The following is a 19,841-nucleotide window of genomic DNA, read 5'->3' as shown; positions in this document are numbered from 1 at the left end:
CTGACAGATGTGGTATATCAAGAAGCTGATTAAACAACATGATCATTACACACACGTACCTTGTGCTGGGGACAATAAAATTCCACTAAAATGTGCAGTTGCCACAACACAATGCCACAGATGTCTCAAGTTAAGGGAGCATGCAATTGCCATATGATTTAATTTATTACGAAGTCGCCTCCAACTTCATTTTAGAGAATTTGGCAGTACATCCAACAGGCTTCACAACTGCAGACCAGGTGTAACAACGGTAGCCGAAGACCTCCACAGGTATAAGCTATGGACAGTAAACACAAATGCATTTTGTCAATGGCAATTTAAAAATGCACAGAGATACCGTGATGATACTGCAAATTTTTGTGCCCTTCATTTTTTACCTTTATTTAACCAGGTAGGCCAGTTGAGAACAAGTTTATTTACAACTGCGACCTGGCGCCATCACCTCATGTTTCAGGATGATAATACAAGGCCCCATGTCGCAAGGATCTGCACACAATTTCTGGAAGATAAATGTCAGAGTTCTTCAATGGCCTGCATGTTCACTAGACATGTCACCCATTGAAAATGTTTGGGATGCTCTGGATCGACGTGTAAAACAGCATGTTCCAGTTCACGCCAATATCCAGCAACTTTGCACACCCATTTAAAAGAGTGGGACAAAATTCCACAGGCCACAACAAACAGCTTGAGCAGCTCTATGCAATGGCGATGTCGCACTGCATGAGGTAAACATTTCTTTTTTTAGTTCTGTGACCAACACGATGCATATCTGTATTCCCAGTCTTCTCAAATCCATAGATTTAAGGCCTAATGAATTTATTTCAATTGACTGACTTCTTTATGAAAATCAGTCAAATTGTTGCATTTATATATTTTTGTTCTGTGTAGATTATCATTTTTATTCTGCACCCATCAACAAACAATACCCAATAATGAAAAACATGTTTTAGGGAAGGTGTCTCCTCATTAGTCAGCATGTGTTACACCTATGCTGGGCTGTCCATCTCGTTAGTTGGAAGGAGGTTTCACCTATGTTGGCACAGATATTTAAGAGCTGCTGGCCCGGTGCTCCAGCTGTCTTGATAGATGGAGGGTTAAGACCTTTAAGTTGGCTCTCTAGACAAACCTTTCTGATCTTCCTTGTTTTTGTTTTGCTCCACTGTTTGGTTTGCTTCCTGTCTAAGTCGGGTGTTTTTTTTTTTTTTGCCTTGTGCAAATTTAGTGGGCTCTCACAAAACCCAAACCGTCTGCGCACGTGCACCATCGTGCATACATACATTTTGTCCTCCTACACCAAAAGCGATCACGACACGCAGGTTAAAATATCAAAACAAACTCTGACCCAATGCGATTGCGACCTATATACAGTGTGTGCAAATGAGGTAGGCCATAGTGGCAAAATAATTATTGAGAGTGATTCTTTTTTTAATTTGATTTGTCAGTACATTATGTAAATGTTTTGCTGATACAGTGGTTCAGTTATAGGTGTTGCATATACATATACACACACACACACACACACACACACACACACACTATATACAGTGTGTGCAAATGAGGTAGGCCATAGTGGCGAAATAATTACAATAGCAATTAAACAAAGTAGCAACAAATTATATATAAAATAACAGTATGGTGATGAGGTAGTTGGATAGGCTATATGAAAGCTGCTCTGACAGCTGGTACTTAAAGTTAGTGAGGGAGATATGGGTCTCCAGCTTCAGTGGTTTTCGCAATTCGTTCCAGTCATTGGCAGCAGAGAACTGGAAGGAAAGGCAGCCAAAGGTGGAATTGGCTTTGGGGGTGACCAGTGAAATATACCTGCTAGAACGCGTGCTACTGGTGGGTGCTGCTATGGTGACCAGTGAGCTGAGATAAGGCGGGGCTTTACCTAGCAAAGACTTAGATGACATGGAGCCAGTTTGTTCGGTGAGGAATATGAAGCGAAGGCCAGCCAACGAGAGCATACAGGTCACAGTGGTAAGTAGTATATGGGGCTTTGGTGACAAAACGGATGGCACTGTGATAGACTGCATCCAATTTATTGAGTAGAGTGTTGGAGGCTTTTGTAAATGACATATCCGGAGTCGAGGATCGGTAGGATAGTCAGTTTTACAAGGGTATGTTTGGCAGCATGAGTGAATAATGCTTTGTCACGAAATAGGAAGCCGATTCTAGATTTAATTTTGGATTATATCAGGATGGAAATATCAGAGTTTTTGGTGGCCTTCCTAAGCCAGGATTCAGACTACAAAAATACACTTTTGTGGTAGACTGACATTGACCTTAGGGGTTGTAAGTTTGGTGCAGTCATTTTGGAAGTTGCATAAACACAGGCTAATAAAAATTAAAGCCAAAGATTTTAAGTTGGAAGCATTTGTGGAAAACCCAACATGGGAGATGCAAATCTGCACATCATTACATCAGTGGCATCTGGCAATCCAAAAGTAGTAGTCAGAGTTGATCGGTACTGATTTGGTGGAGGATAAAATCTTCTCGGTGAGAGAGACTGATGAAAAGGGTGCTACGGGTAGAGAACATCCTGTAGACGTGCAACTAAGGGAGTTAGAACTAAAGGCAAAGGTGGCGCAACAAAATGTTTTGCTTGAACAGAAATTATAGCTTGAGTACAAGAAAAGAGAATGTGAGGAGAGATTGGAACAACAGAAATTAGAGTTGGAGCACAGGGAAACAAGATGACCGTGCAGCCAAACAAGAAAGTGCAGCCAGACATTAACGTGAGCATGCCGTTTGAGTAAGAGAGAGATCCAGTAACACTGAATCCAGTCAGGCCATCCTGCACCCTCAGTTTGATCTTGGTCGGAAATGCCGGCTTGTACCGCCTTTTAACGAAAAAGAGGTGGATGTATATTTTACTCTGAGCGGATTCCCACATCCCTAAAGGGGCAGTGAGATACAGTGCCTTGCGAAAGTATTTGGCCCCCTTGAACTTTGCGACCTTTTGCCACATTTCAGGCTTCAAACATAAAGATATAAAACTGTATTTTTTTGTGAAGAATCAACAAGTGGGACACAATCATGAAGTGGAACGACATTTATTGGATATTTCAAACTTTAACAAATCAAAAACTGAAAAATTGGCCGTGCAAAATTATTCAGCCCCCTTAAGTTAATACTTTGTAGCGCCACCTTTTGCTGCAATTACAGCTGTAAGTCGCTTGGGGGATGTCTATCAGTTTTGCACATCGAGAGACTGACATTTTTTCCCATTCCTCCTTGCAAAACAGCTCGAGCTCAGTGAGGTTGGATGGAGAGCATTTGTGAACAGCAGTTTTCAGTTCTTTCCACAGATTCTCGATTGGATTCAGGTCTGGACTTTGACATTCTAACACCTGGATATGTTTATTTTTGAACCATTCCATTGTAGATTTTGCTTTATGTTTTGGATCATTGTCTTGTTGGAAGACAAATCTCCGTCCCAGTCTCAGGTCTTTTGCAGACTCCATCAGGTTCTTCCAGAATGGTCCTGTATTTGGCTCCATCCATCTCCCCATCAATTTTAACCATCTTCCCTGTCCCTGCTGAAGAAAAGCAGGCCCAAACCATGATGCTGCCACCACCATGTTTGACAGTGGAGATGGTGTGTTCAGGGTGATGAGCTGTGTTGCTTTTACGCCAAACATAACGTTTTGCATTGTTGCCAAAAAGTTCAATTTTGGTTTCATCTGACCAGAGCACCTTCTTCCACATGTTTGGTGTGTCTCCCAGGTGGCTTGTGGCAAACTTTAAACAACACTTTTTATGGATATCTTTAAGAAATGGCTTTCTTCTTGCCACTCTTCCATAAAGGCCAGATTTGTGCAATATACGACTGATTGTTGTCCTATGGACAGAGTCTCCCACCTTAGCTGTAGATCTCTGCAGTTCATCCAGTGAGATCATGATGATTTGCAGTGGTCTGATACTCCTTCCATTTCAATATTATCGCTTGCACAGTGCTCCTTGGGATGTTTAAAGCTTGGGAAATCTTTTTGTATCCAAATCCGGCTTTAAAACTTCTTCACAACAGTATCTCGGACCTGCCTGGTGTGTTCCTTGTTCTTCATGATGCTCTCTGCGCTTTTAACGGACCTCTGAGACTATCACAGTGCAGGTGCATTTATACGGAGACTTGATTACACACAGGTGGATTGTATTTATCATCATTAGTCATTTAGGTCAACATTGGATCATTCAAAGATCCTCACTGAACTTCTGGAGAGAGTTTGCTGTACTGAAAGTAAAGGGGCTGAATAATTTTGCACGGCCAATTTTTCAGTTTTTGATTTGTTAAAAAGTTTGAAATATCCAATAAATGTCATCCCACTTCATGATTGTGTCCCACTTGTTGTTGATTCTACACAAAAAAATACAGTTTTATATCTTTATGTTTGAAGCCTGAAATGTGGCAAAAGGTCGCAAAGTTCAAGGGGGCCGAATACTTTCGCAAGGCACTGTACTTGTAAACTTTGCCAAAACATTTCAAAACTACTTTTGTAATACAACTTTAGGTATTTAACGTAAATAAGCGATAAAATTGAAGACGGGATGATCTGTGTTCAATACAGGAGGAAAACAAACTGTAGCTAGCTTTCTCGTCACGCGCCTCTAACAGTACACTTGAAGTGACCCTCGTTCTGAACAGGGCTACTTCATTACACAAAGGAAAAACCTCACTTAATTTCTAAAGACTGTTGACATCCAGTGGAAGAGGTAGGAACTGCAAGAAGATCCCTTAGAAATCTGGATTCCCAATGAAACCCCATTGAAAAGTGACCTCAGGAAAAAAAATCTGAATTGTTTGTCCTCTGGGTTTCACCTGCTAAATGAGTTCTGTTATCCTCACAGACATGATTCAAGTTAACCCCATGGTCTGTGTCGGCAGTTGTCGAGCAGGCGTTTCAAAACCATGACAGAGGGTATCACATCTGCGGCAGATGAGCTTATTTCTTGAGTCTGTTGTTTGAATGGAGCTAGGAGTGTGTTCATGTTTTCAGTGAGTCTCCACAAGTTTATACTGACTGTTGCAGGTAACTCAGTCAGCTGCGTACATGCCAAGCACTCATTTTTGTTCCAGCAGGCATTCCATGTAAAAAGTACTGTTCCATCTGGTGGAAACATCTTGCTTAAGCCTTTTCGTTTTCACGCCAAGCTGCTTCTGTATTGCTTGCAGGCAGCTGTATGCATTTAAAATGACCCACTATCTTCCTACCTGTTGCCACTATGCTGCGTTGTGCCAAAACAACTTAGTTCACAGCCAGTTGCAGCGTGTGTGACATGCATGGCAAACTGGCAACTCCCAAAGACTGTCATCTTACGTGCAATATCACGTAGCACAGCATGTACTTCGTTCTTTGGGATTTTCCAAGTTTCAAACATGTTCTCAAATGCTATTGAAATGGCAGCAGCGGTATAAGAACTAGCACATTCTTGAGCATGCAAGACAGCTTTCCTCAGTACGAAATCCTTGTCGACCCACTGTGCTATCAGATTCAACACGCTCATGGGGCCAACGTCACTAGTCCAAATGTCAGTCGTGAAGCTAATAGCAGTGACGCCCATAGCAAGTAGCTCATGGTTGTGCGTTTCAACAATACTGTAACTCCGGTAGGGCAACATCTGAAAAATAACACCTACTTGCTAGTGTGTACCGGGGCTTGAGGTGCTCGACCAGTCTGTGAAATCCAACATCATCCATGACAGAGAAGGGTTGATTGTCAAGGGCAATGAATTCCATTGTGTTGGCGTTAATGGATTTCACCTTTGAGTTGTCTCACTGAAATTCTTACTCTTTCAAATGACTGCTCGACTTGAACTGGTTTAGTTGTTGGAAGTGTGCGCTTCATTTTTCTGCTTTTGTTCTAAGTAGTCACTGAACATCTGGAGGTGAAGCACTTTCAAATGAGTATTCAGGTTTGTGGTATTGAACGATTTAACTTTCTCCCCTCAGGAACTAATAGCATCAAACGCTGTGCTGCATATGACCTTTTTGTTAGCTTCCTTTGAAACTTCAAAATAGAACGACACAGTAGGCTGTGTTAGGAATGCTGTGTTGCACATGTAGTGCTGTATTTTTTGTGGCGTCATTACGTCATCTACCTACGTTACACAGGTATGCAAGTCAGCTTTGACAGTGTTAAACTACACAGAGCCGATGCCGGCATTTTTAGCTAAAATGGTCCGATTCCGATATACTTACCGATATATTGTGTATCCCTAGTTTGAACTAAACTCAGCAAATAAAGAAACATCCTTTTCAGGACCCTGTCTTTCAAAGATAATTCATAAAAATCCAAATAACTTCATAGATCGTTGTAAAAAAAGGTTTCAACACTGTTTCCCATTCTTTTTCAATTAAACAAACAAATAATGAACATGCACATGTGGAACGGTCATTAACCTCTAGGGTAGGGGGCAGCATTCGGAATTTGGGATGAAAAGCATGCCCAAATTAAACGGCCTGCTAATCGGGCCCAGAAGATATGATATGCATATAACTGGTAGATTTGGATAGAAAACACAAAAGTTTTCAAAACTGTTAAAATAGTGTTGGAGTATAACAGAACTGATTTAGCAGGCGAAAACCTGAGAAAAATCCATTCAGGAAGTAGTTATTTTTTGGGTTTTGTAGTGTTCTATTCAATGCCATTACAGTATCCATTGACTTAGGACTCCATTTGCAGTTACTATGCCTTCCACTAGATGTCAACAGTCTTTAGAAATAGTTTCAGGCTTGTATTCTTATAAATGAGGGAGTAAGACCAGTCTGAACGAGTGGACCCTAACGTGACGCAGAGTTTTCAGACGCATGTGCATTTCTTGTTTACCTTTTATATTGACAACGTTATTGTCCTGTTGAAATATTATAGATCATTTAGGCTAAAAAAACCATCTGATGATTGAATATAAACATCGTTTGACATGTTTCTATGAACTTTACGGATACAATTTGGATTTTTTTGTGTGATTGTTTTGACTGAGTTTGAGCCTGTGGATTACTGAAGAAAACACTAAGAGGTTTTTGGATATAAAGAGACTTCATCGTACAAAATGAAAATGTATTTAGTAAATGAATGTCTTCTGATTGCCACCATATGAAGATCATCAAAGGTAAGGGATTCATTTTATCTCTGAGTTTTGTAACGCTTCTGCTTGGCTGGTTACTGTTTGTAATAATTTGTCAACTGGGCTATGTATGTTCTGGGCTAGGTATGTTCTGTGCTAGGTATGCTTTCGCCGAAAAGCATTTTATAAATATGACACTGGTTGGTTTAACAAGAAATAATGAGCATTTCTGTAATTGAATTTGGCGCTCTGCAACCTCACTGGATGTTGGCCAGATGGGACGCTAGCGTCCCACATACCCTAGAGAGGTTAAGACACTAACAGCATAGATGGTAGGCAATTAAGGTCACAGTTATGATAACTTAGGACACTAAAGAGAGGCCTTTCTACGGACTCTGAAAAACCACCAAAAGAAAGACGACCAGGGTCCCTGCTCATCTGCGTGAACGTGCCTTAGGCATGCTGGGAGGAGGCATGAGGCCTACAGATGTGGCCAGGGCAATACATTGCAATGTCCGTGCTGTGAGACGCCTAAGACGGCGCTACAGGGAGACAGGACAGACAGCTGATCGTCCTTGCAGTGGCAGACCACGTGTAACACCTGCACAGGATCGGTACATCCGATCACCACACCTGCGGGACAGTTACAAGATGGCAATAACAACTGCCCGAGTTACACCAGGAACGCACAATCCCTCCATCAGTGCTAAGACTGTCCACAATAGGCTGAGAGAGGCTGGACTGAGGGATTGTGGGCCTGTTGCAAGGCAGGTCCTCAACAGACATCACTAGCAACAACGTTACCTATGGGCACAAACCCACCATCGCTGGACTAGACCGGGCTGGCAAAAAATAGTCTTCACTGACGACTCGCGGTTGTGTCTCACCAGGGGTGATGGTCGGATTTGCGGTTATCGTCGAAGGAATGTGCGTTACACGGAGATCTGTACTCTGGAGCGGGATCAATTTGGAGGTGGAGGGTCTGTCATGGTGTGGGGCAGTGTGTCACCGCATCATTGGACTGAGCTTGTTGTCATTGCAGGCAATCTCAATGCTGTGCGCTACAGGGAAGACATCCTCCTCCCTCATGCGAGACCCTTCCTGCAGGCTCATTCTGACATGACCCTCAAGCATGACAATGCCACCAGCCATACTGCTCATTCTGTTCGTGATTTCCTGCAGGACAGAAATGTCAGTGTTCTGCCATGGCCAGTGAAGAGCCCAGATCTCAATCCCATTGAGCACGTCTGGGACCTGTTGGATCGGAGGGTGAGAGCTTGGGCCATTCCCCCCAGAAATGTCCGGGAACTTGCAGGTGCCTTGGTGGAAGAGTGGGGTAGCATCTCACGGCAAGAACTGGCATATCTGGTGCAGTCCGTGAGGAGGGGATGCACTGCAGTACTTAATGCAGCTGGTGGCCACACCAGATACTGACTTACTTTTGATTTTGAATGAATCTGAGTTTGGCAGATGCCAGGAGAACGCTACCTGCCTGAATGCATAGTGCCAACTGTAAAGTTAGATGGAGGAGGAATAGCTGTGCCACTAGAGATCCTGGATCAAGTCCAGGCTCTGTCGCAGCCGACCGTGACCTGGAAACCCATGGGGCGGCGCACAATTGGCTCAGCATTGTCTGAGTTAGGCTGGCAGGGATATTCTTGTCCTTTCACGCACTAGCGACTCCTGTGGCGGGCCAGGCACAATGCACGCTGACACGGTCACCAGATGTACAGTGTTTCCTTTGACACATTGGTACGGCTGGCTTACGGGTTAAGCGGGCATTGTGTCAAGAAGTAGTGTGGCTCAGCTGGGTTGTGTTTCGGAGGACGCATGGCTCTTGACCTTCGCCTCTCTCTCTCGAGTCCGTACGGGAGTTGCAGCGATGGGACAAGACTAACTACCAATTGGATACCATGAAATTGGGGAGAAATAAAAAGGGTTAAAAATGTTTTCAGAATAATGGTTTGTCAAGATCAGTATGGAACAACTTGACTGGCCTGCACAGAGCCCTGACCTCAATCCTATCAAACACCTTTGGGATGTATTGGAATGCAGACTGCGAGCCAGGTCTAATCACCCAACATCAGTGCCCGACCTCATTAATGCTTGTGGCTGAATGGAAGCAAATCCCTGCAGCAACGTTCCAACATCTAGTGGAAAGCCTTCCCAGAAGAGTGCAGGCTATTATAGCAGCAAAAGGGGGGGGAGGGGGGGGGGGGGGAGTAAGTGCCCACATAGTGTGCATTTTCCAAATGGCATGTCATGACAAAGCTGTGATGTTTAGTTCAACATCGTGAAAAACACTAATGCAGTACGATGGGTAATTTATAGCTCTCCAAAACCCAAGGGAGCTTACAGCCATCTATCTCCCTTTTAGGGTTCTCAGATGAAGGTATGGACCACAGGTGGCTCCAAGAGAACTATAATCCCGATGCTCTGTTTTAACGTTTAGAAACGTTAATAATCCTCGCTTGCAATATGGTTTTGGAAACCTTTGGAACTTAGATTCTTTCTCGCTGGTATGAAAGTTTTCAAATACAAAATATATATTTACTGTATGCAATTCAGCAAAGTTTCACCTGAATGTAACAACCTCCAGCCGAGGTAAGACATGAGCTGTGTTCGAATACCTATACTAAACATACTATATACACTACATGAGTATATACACTACATACTATTTGTTCATTTTAGTATACCTTCTTCAGTTGAGCGTACTAGCGCTGCGCCTGTCTACCATTTACTAACTCGTTAGTATAACAAATTACTAGCTAGACATTTTACACCTTCTGTTGAGTTCTTAAATTCAATCTAGAGTGCACTCTGGGCGTTCGTAAATTCAGAGTTTTCAGATTGTCCATTTGAAAATTCAGAGAGTTCACTATTTTACTCACCCTAGCAGAGCTGGTAAGGCTGTTTTCCTGTTATCCAAAGCGTTGGTGACAAACTGCTGCTGGGAACAATTTAATTACGCTTTTTTGGCAATGTTTACTGACACCGGCACCCGAATGTCCAATGAACACCCACAACGACTATTCCACTTAGCTAAGAATGACAAGAATAATCAAGTCAATAAACGTTGGGTAGTTAGTTAGGAAGCATACAGTTAATATACTCCCTGATGTAGTAGCCAACTAACGTTAGGATGGTAGCTGGCTAACATACATACTATGTGGTTCGTAAGGATAGCGTAGCTAACAAATTGTCAGCCAACATAACATGTAAAGTAACTTACTTGCAAAGTCAATACTTTATTATATTGCCCAACATTTTCTTAACATTTGTCATAATTCGTTAAAGCAATGAATTGGTATCGGCTCTTGCTGGACTTTCACCATTTTCTTCAAATATTAAAAATACTTTTAAGAATTGCATTATGGGCCCTAAAAGCACAGAAATAGTGTCCACTGTTTGTATACTTCGTGTATTGGCGAACGTAGTACGACATCCGGGAACTTTTGGCATACCAACACTATGACCAATAAGCATACTATATACTCAATTTACGTCACAAATAGTATGGTTAGTATGAGTATTCTAACACTACTATGCTCTCACCTTACATGCGCATTTGGGCAGCGTCGGCGCATTTCCCTCACAAGGTTAAAGGAGACGTCAAGAATAAGGGCTCGGTGGTTGCTTTTCGTGAAATTAATTCTGTAATAAAATATTCATATTTTAATACAATGTTTACGCCAATCTTTCAGGGCATATACAGTATTAGTATGCGGATACAATGTTTTCACACTAAAGAAAAAAAGTAAATACCATTGTTACATTAGGATTACAGTTGAACCAGAGTCTGGGTTTACGGTAGACGTTACTATACACCCAGATTCTGGTTCAAGTATCACACGTGTTAGACTACTGAAGAAAAAAAATGCGCAGGTTCCTCTATGGTTCGGAAACAATGTAGAAATAATTCAATGGAACAACCACCAAGTCCCTCTTATTTCAGGTTTTTGGCGTTAATAAAATTATTCAACAACCAACCGTTTCAACTAAATTAAGACAATAAATAGGCTGAGCTTCACAAGAGCACAACAGTACGCGGGGGGGGGGGGGGGGGGGGGGGCTTGTGTACTAAAACACCGCGGATTTACTACAGTCCTTGCTGTTGCCAAATGAAACCAAGCGGCATGCAACCAATTTACTCATAACAATTCATGACAGAGTATCCGTTTTTTTCCCAACACCCTGCGCGACAGCAAAATAAAAAACGATTTTACAGTAATTATTTGTTAACTCTTCGGGCATATGTAACACATGTAATACCCTGACTATGAGTCTATTTAATACCCGACCAACTATATGTTACAGACAGTAGGCATAACAATATTATATTTTGGCTCGTTTTTGACAGTTCAAGGCCTAGCAGAGCAGATTGGGTGAAGATATCCGCATCCCCACTGACTACAATGCGAACTACTACTATTTCTGGCATGACTGAAACAAAATATTTTAAACAGAACTTTACCTTGACCAATTCGAACGTTATTATGGGTCATTGTTCGGACTCTTTGACAACTTATCAGCATATTTGTCCATGCGTATTATTAGTTAATGTATCCTCATGCACTCAAAGTCGTTCTCCCATTAAATCAACCGAGCCTTATGTCCTCATAACATCCGAATCCCCCCTGGGTCCTAAAAGCCGACCTAGTTCTTATACCATAACCCATAAAGAAGGATAGAGGCCTCTAGTTACCAAAAGGCTATTTTAGCATTGGCAGCGCCATTGAGGGCTTCCACCATTTTAATGTGGTCAACTGGGTGGGATTTCCAATTTCATTGGCTGATCCCTCCCGGTGACCCTATTGGAGTCAGGGGCATAAGGAGGGATCAGCCAATCCTGAAGAAGAAAACGGACTACTTCAAAATGGAGATTGCCTCAATGGCGCAGCGCATGCTGTCACAGACACTATAGTAGCACATATACAAATATTAGTTCTCTATCTATCTCTATGCCGTAACCTCATTTGGCTTTTCCCCGTTTTAGAGTTCAGTGTGTGCATTGCAGTTATATACAGGAATGTGCAATTGTCACTCAAGATGCAAAATGCCACGTTTTATGGAACTGTGTTGAACGTTATTTACGGGATGATTATGATGACAATTGAGAATCACACATTTTATTTGCCTATAATTTAATATTCAACTTAAAATGCAAGTGGATCTTTTTACAGTTTACTGTAGGCAGAAGCAACTTAATTTGTATCTACCAAATGTACTTATGACGACATATTCTATCAATGATATTCTTCATTATTGCTATAATGATCAGTAGCCTAATACCCACTATGAGTCTATTTAATACCCGACAATGAGTCTGATTGATGCGTAAACATGTTCATGGGTATCTAGACATCAACTGCGTTCGAACACTCATACTATTCGTACTATTTGTGACGTAAATTGAGTATATAGTATGCCTATAGGTCATAGCATGGATATAGATAGTATACCAAAGGTTCTCCGATGTCGTACTAAATTCGTCAAAATACGAAGTACACAAGCAGTGGACACTATTTCCGTGCTTTTAGGGCCCATAATGCAATTCTTCATAAAATGGGCGTGGCTCCACATCGTTTTCAGATTTGAAGAAAATGGCAATACAAATTCATTGCTTTAACTAATTATGACAAATGTTAGGAAAATGTTTAGCAATATAATAAAGTAATGACATTTCAAATAAGTTACCTTACATGTTATGTTGGTTAGCTACGCTATCCTTACGAACCACATAGCATATCATTACAGCAGTATGTACCGGTATGTAAGCTAATTACCGTTATAATGTTAGTTGGCTACTACATCTAACTTGCCAGGCTGTATATTAACTATATGCTTCCTAACTAACTACCCAACGTTTATTGGCTTGATTATTCATGGCATTTTTAGCTAAGTGCTATAGTCGTTCTGCGTTCTCAATGGGCATTGTTAATTCTGTCTATCTACTCCGATTTCAGAGCACTCTTATCTCGTCTGTGTGCCGGATCGCAGAATAACTGATGCATTTACAAACGCTCAACACCCATTGAATATGGCTGGTGTGAATAAACGTTGCCCCAAAAAACGTAATTAAATTGTTGCCAGCAGCACACTTAGTGCTGACGTTAGCCAGTTCGCTTGGGTGCTTGACCGCCGTTGTGAGTTCAGAACGCTCGGATTAACCCTACTCCTTGGCCAGAGTGTCCAGTGTGTGCACTCCGAGAGTGAAACGCTCTGAATTTACAAATGAACAATCTGACAATGCTCTGGATTTACGAAAGCCCAGAGCGCACTCCAGATTGAAATCATGAAACACCCGAATTCGTAAAATGTCTAGCTAGTCATTTGTTATGCTAGCAAGCTAACAAGAGGTTGCTTAGCAACAGCATCAACTTCTGGTAGACAGGTGAAGCGCTAGTTCGCTCAACTGAAAGGATACCTTCTTCTACGATGAGGTTCGGCGGAGGTTGGCATCCAATAAATGTTGCATTACCGCTACCTACTAGACTGGAATATAACTCCCTTATATAAATACTAAACTCCACTATTTAAATCTATTTAGTCCTATTTCAGGCAAACAGCCTGAAAGCATGGGACATCACCACCCAAATACCTCTCTGGAGCTACCACAACAAACTATTTTCTGTGACTTACAATCCATCCCTGCAGTACAGTTGATAACCATTACTATAAATGCCAAAAATCCAATCTTACTGAAACATATAATCACTTGTTGGTTTATCCCTCTGTACTGGTACAAATCTACTACTCACACCACTCCTCTCAGGAACCCTCCTCTTGACCCATCTTCCTCTACTTTCTTCACTGCCTCAGCATATGACCACTTCTGCACTACTCTAACCCTGGAAACCTCAAACTGCCTCTCTCGCACTGGACATTTCTGATCCCCAGCCCCATGGGCACACCTACAATTAACACATACCACTACTTTCCCCAAAGCTACCTATTCCTTTCACTCATGCCTTCGGCACACTTCTCACACCTAGGGACCTTCCTCCTACACACTGCTGCCACATGCCCATAAGCTTGACAACTGTAACAACGTAATGTAGTCGTCACAAAAGCTTGTACAGGAAAACTTATATATCCTAACATCACCTGGTCGGGCAAAGACTCAACATCAAAACTCAAATGAACAGACAATGACTCTTCTGTTTCTCCACTCACACCACCCTGTCTGCGTCACACCAAGCGATGAGCATCACAAACACTGGGAATCTTCCTCTTCAGTTGACCAGCTTTCACATTTACCGCTACCCCAGTAATCACTCCTTTTAATGGAGCCCTTTTCTTGAGAGCAAAACAATTAAAAAAAACAAATCTCTTGCCACCATTCGTTTAACATGGAGCATCTGCTCCCTCTGACCAGCAGAAACACATAATTATCACAAGACCACTTCTGGTTACCCTCACTGATTCCACAACACCCAACTCTGTTTTCGCCCTGAAACCTCAAATGGATCAGCCAAAAGGCAAGGGTCCACTTTTTCCAAAAACTTCACTCCTACTGTCAGACTTATCTTTATCCTAACCCTCGGTGCAAGTATCGGGCTCCGAGAACTTCACCACAGCTACCACCTTCGATACTTTGCCCTCATTCACTTCCATTTCTACCCCTGTCTTCAACTGACTCTGCTTACACTTTCTACCATTCTTCTTTAACAAACCATATCCTTTTTCCCCACCATTTTTAACCGACTCAAGCTCACCCTCTTCCTCCCTCTCTCTCTTAGACCTCCTCTGCCTCTCTTTTTCCCATCCGGCTATCTGGGCCCCCCCTCAGGATTCGGCTGGGACCGCTGCGCCTCCCGTATTCCAAGTATAACTCTCCTTATGATAATACTGTACTTCTCCTTACATACATCTTGTTCTTGCCTTGTCAAGGGACGCCATTTAACTGACTGTCACAATCAACGTACAATCAGCACGAACCCCTCGGAATGTAGCGCTCAACAATGCATCCCACTTGTAAAGCAACTGGTTCGTCTTGATGTTCTTCTTTATCAATAGCTACCACAACGCGGATTCCGCTATTTCCCCTGAAAGGATACCGTTTGTTTACAGTATACTAAAATGAACTAATAGAATATAGTATTTACACATTAAGTATGTAGTATACAGTATGTTAGTATGGGTATTCAAACACAGCTACATTCTTGAGTTATGTCAGGTAATTACTTACAATATGCATTATAGCAAACAATTAGCTCTTCTTTCTTGATTGTAAAGAGACAGCAACGCAAGCAGGGGCGTCATTTCAGCTAAACCTAGGGTATAGCAAAGTGACTCTAAATTTTTATCAAGTTGAAGCTCATTTTTACTTCATTTAAAAACTCTAAAATGCAATTTAAAGAATAGCAAAAAAACATCCAAAATTGACTACAGCCATTATCACCTTGGCTGCTGTAACTTCCTTCACCCCAGTCGATAGTGGACTTTACATTCTACAAACACGTCAGAGAGTAATTAGCTGCTACTCACTAGCTCAGTACCGGGATCAAAAACTCTAGTTTAGTTTGATGTCAAGTCAAACAGAAGTTATCTAGCCATCTATCTCCTCCACAGTTTTGAGAGAAGAGTTGTGTTGTTCTCTGCAGAGCTGTGTGGATGCCCAGTCCATAGTCCTAAAGCCAGCCCGCTGGGTTGCTTCCATAGCCACGGAAAGTAGGGGTGCTGGAGCACCCCCTGAAAAATCTGAAAATACCCTCATGAAAAAATAATGCAGTTAGAGTGCAGTATATACCACATTAAGGTAAGACCCAAATGCAGGCAACATCGAAGTAACAACAGTTTATTAATTCAACAGGGGCAGGCAAAAGACAGGTCAAGGGCAAGCAGGGGTCAGTAATCCAAATAGGTGGGGCAAAGGTACAGGACAGCAGTCAAGTTAGGCAGAAAAGGTCAAAACTGGGAAAACTAGAAACCAGGAACAATCGAGAGACAGGAACAGAGGGAAACCGGTGGTAGGCTTGACGAAACAAGACGAACTGGCAACAGACGAACAGAGAACACAGGTAATATTATTGAGTCCAAAATACCACAGTCGACTGCAGTTACGACACTTTTACTGCAGTTTCAGAACTGCAAACTTTCTTTGTAAGGGTTCATAAATAAAAAATCACAGCACCCCCCACTCCCACCTATCTTCCCGTGGCTATGGTTGCTGCATTAGCCTTTTAATAGGGATATAAATTATTTTAGTAGTCTAATTTTAATTGTTTGTGTTGAGCTAGGGTATGCCATACCCAATCGACACACCTGAGCACAAGACCCATATCAACAGAGTGGTTTCTCAGGACACTGTTACCAAGATATCATGTCAGTGTGCCAAAGAGTGTCCCGGGCTCAGATAGGCCTCAGCCATCTGCACACTCACGGTACCCCAGACTCATCCCAAAAAAGTATGTCTTGGTGTGTGTGTGTGCCTACTAATAAGGTATTTGCCACATTGACAACACTTCAACACAGTTTCGATAAAAAGCCTCTATGATGGTATAGGTTTGGTGGTTAATTTTTCCCCACACAGAGGAAATCCCCTCAGAGCCCCAGCCGGTAAACAAGAAGTCAGTGCAGAGTGGGTCTGCCAGCAGGACAAAAGGCATCCATTCAGCTGGCTCAACTATGAAAAACACACACAGCCGTGCTTCATGAGCTATTTGTTATTGGAAAACTACTAAGACACTTTTTAGTGTTCTGTGAAACTGCTTTGGTTCATTGACCTTATTTGGAGTAGCCTAATTGTCTTGCTGTCAAAGCCTATAACTAGGCTACTGCTGTCAAAGGGACATTTCAAACTGATCAAAATGTGTTTTCAATTTAGCTAATGATGTTTTCTCAGGCATTTAACTGTGGCCAGGGAAAGGACTATTTTGCTCTGTCAAATTCTTCTAAATTGTTATCAAAGGTGACCCCTGCATCAAACAATTGTAATGTTTAACATGTTTTGTGATTTTTTTAGCAACAGGACATGGGCAAAACACAACATTTTGTACTTTCAAATCACACATGCAAATTGAGGAAAGTCCTGATTGACAGATGAAAAAGAAATTGAGGATAAAAATGTTGACTTTGGAAAAGAGTAGAAAGGCAGAGAAAGTTGGACCAAGAGTTTCTTTTTAGACATATTTGGTTTACCCACACACACACACACATGCACACGCACACACACTGCATCAGTCTGGTCATGCAGTTAATAATAATTAGCAGACACTTTTATCCAATGCAACTTACCGCCATGTGTGCATACTGTAGCAGGCTCAAGGGTGTGGGGTTTCCAAATCACCAAGTTTCCAAGTTCAATACCAAAACATGCACCAGTAGCACAAATCGAATGCAAAAGGGGGAGTTTATTAAGGATATCGGTACACGGGGAAAGAAGGGGGAATTCACCAATCGCCTCACAGTCCACAAGCCATTCTCGTTGTCCGTTACGTTTTCCGGGGGTAATCCCCACACTCGGGTCCTGAGCCAATCCGGTCCGGTACACAAGGGGGAGTAGTCCGACAGTCCAGTTCACAACGGGTAATCACACCGATATTGTTCTCGCTTCTCCCACTCTTCATAACACTCTTGGTTCTCTCCTACTCTGCCCCTTTGTGCAGGCTGCTTCCTCCTTTATCCCCAAGCATTGCCTGGCTTAACAAACAGCCTTGCCTCGTTGGGACAGGAAGACCATATAAGGCTTGGGGATGGAGCCAGTGGGCTGTAAGATATTTCCCCTCACCTCTCCCGAGAGCATCCCTCCTGGAGAGGGCATCAGCATTTCCATGGGCTGCACCTGATCTGTGGACGACAGAAAGCAAAGGGCTGTAAGGATAGGAACCATCGGGTGACCCGGGCGTTACTGTCCTTATTCCGTGACATCCAAACCAGTGGTGCATGGTCCGTTACGAGGGTGAAGTGCCGTCACAATAAGTATTACTTCAGCGTTTCCAGCGCCCACTTCATCACAAGACGTTCTTTCTCCACCGTAGAATATTTTTGATTCCACGGCAACAGCTTCTGGCTAATGTACATGACTGGGTGGTCCTCACCTTCTTGTATCTGTGATAGGACGGCACCCACCCCTGTTTCGGATGCATCGGTCTGTACCACCTGTGGCTTGGAGAAGTCCGGTGTCACCAGCATGGGTCCAGAACACAGTGCTCCCTTTAGGTCCTGGAAGGCTTCCTACGTCTCCTCGGGCCACGTCACCTAAGTGGGCAGACGGCTCCTGGTCAGATCTGTCAGGGGGCTGGCTAGGGAGGCAAAGTGGGGAATAAATCTCCGGTAGTAACTAGTCAACTCCACAAATGTGGGTACCTGCTTCTTGGTGAGGGGGCGGGAACAGTCCCGAATCGCCTCCACTTTCTTCACCTGGGGTTTGACACATCCCCTACCGATCATGTACCCTAGGTACGCAGCCCTCCACAGGGCGAGCCAACATTTTTGGGGGTTTGCTGTTAGCCCCACATCCTGTAAGGCCTGCACTACTGCGCTCACCCATGGATCACAATATTTTGTCGATGTCTGCCACCACGAACATGCGATGGGGTTGGAGAACCCGGTCCATCAACCTCTGGAAGGTGGCCGGGGTCCCGTGCAGTACCAAAGGGAAGCTTCTTGTAATGGAACAGACCGTCCCGGGTGGCGAAATCAGTTTTCTCCCGTGCCTCGGGACCTAAGGCCACCTGCCAATAATCCTTTGTCAGGTCGAGCGTGCTGATAAATCAGGCGGCCCCTAGCCGTTCGATTAATTCATCAAATACGGGACATGGGGTAGGAGTCGATTATTGAGATTTCCTTTACTGTTCTAAAATCATTACAGAATCGGAGCTGCATCACTCACTATTCGACTCTTTGATTAGATCAGCTTCCAACATCATTTTTACCTCTGCCCTGACAGCCTCTCTCCTTGAGTAGGGTCTCAACTTCACCTTTTTCCCGGGTTCGGTGATGATGTGGTGCTGTACAAAATTGTTGTGTCCTGGTTCACTGAAGAACACATCCTGGTTTTGGCTGACCAACTCCGTCAGCTCCTGCTTCTGCTGCTCCCCTATTGTCACCGCGGCTGGCTCGGTCTCTTTGTTAGCCTTCTTCGGCAAAATAGAGTAGAGTATATCACGTGCATTCCATTTCTTTAGCAGGTTCACATGGTAAATCTGGGTCAGATGCCTACGTCCCGGCTGTCTAACCCTATAGTTAACTTCACCCACCTTCTCAATGACTTCGTATGTTCCGTTCCACTAGGCAAAAACTTAAAAATGGGTTATTCTCATTAGCTTGCATAGATCCTTCATGATTCTTGGCATGAACAGGGATGCCCTGGTCGGTCGATATCTCATCGGGAATGCCTACTTCGGGAGAACAGCATAACCAACTCACATGCGATTCCCTTGGTGGCCATCATGGTGCATAGGGGAATGGCTTCCGGGTACCTGGTGGCATAATCCAAAATCACCAAAATGTATTGGTGCCCTCTGTTACCCTTGGGTAGATGTCCCACCAGGTCCATTGCAATCCTGCTGAAAGGAACTGAAATAATGGGTAGGGGAATTAAGGGACTGTGAAAATGAGTTTTCGGAGCCACCTGCTGTCACTCCGGGCAACTGCGGCAGTGTTCCTCCACTACTTTCTTCACTCATGGCCAGTAAAAGTGTACCTTATACCTGTCTAGGGTCTTTTCCATCCCTAGGTGAGCTGCAAGAAGGTGGGAGTGCGCCAACTGCAGGATAGATGGTACAAAGGGACGGGGCACTAACAACAACTCCAGACATTCGTCATTC

General features: G+C 43.2%; 1 protein-coding gene across 14 annotated transcripts in view; it reads right to left on the bottom strand.

Annotated features, from left to right (window-relative positions):
• LOC110522300 (RAC-alpha serine/threonine-protein kinase) overlaps positions 1 to 17,726 on the bottom strand; it is a 61,292-nt gene extending 43,566 nt beyond the window's left edge. For 2 of the 14 annotated variants that reach the window (XM_021600586.3, XM_036975886.2), the window contains exon 1: positions 11,543 to 11,828. Coding sequence is in view for 2 of the 14 variants with exons in the window: in XM_036975886.2 (XP_036831781.1) it covers positions 11,543 to 11,603 (61 nt within the window). In the remaining 12 variants the exon portion in view is untranslated. Of the gene's footprint in view, positions 1 to 9,959; positions 10,723 to 11,542; positions 11,829 to 17,307 lie in introns of those variants that run through there. The other 12 variants (XM_036975887.2, XM_090232928.1, XM_090232924.1 and 9 more) reach the window with 10 other exon arrangements.
• Positions 17,727 to 19,841: the final 2,115 nt, after the last annotated feature.

This window comes from Oncorhynchus mykiss, chromosome 4 (genome assembly GCF_057628025.1).
Source record: "Oncorhynchus mykiss isolate SJ-2025 chromosome 4, ASM5762802v1, whole genome shotgun sequence".
Classification (NCBI taxonomy): Eukaryota; Metazoa; Chordata; class Actinopteri; order Salmoniformes; family Salmonidae; genus Oncorhynchus; species Oncorhynchus mykiss.
Note: the sequence above shows the minus strand (reverse complement) of the source record. Positions and strands in the feature narration are given on the sequence as shown.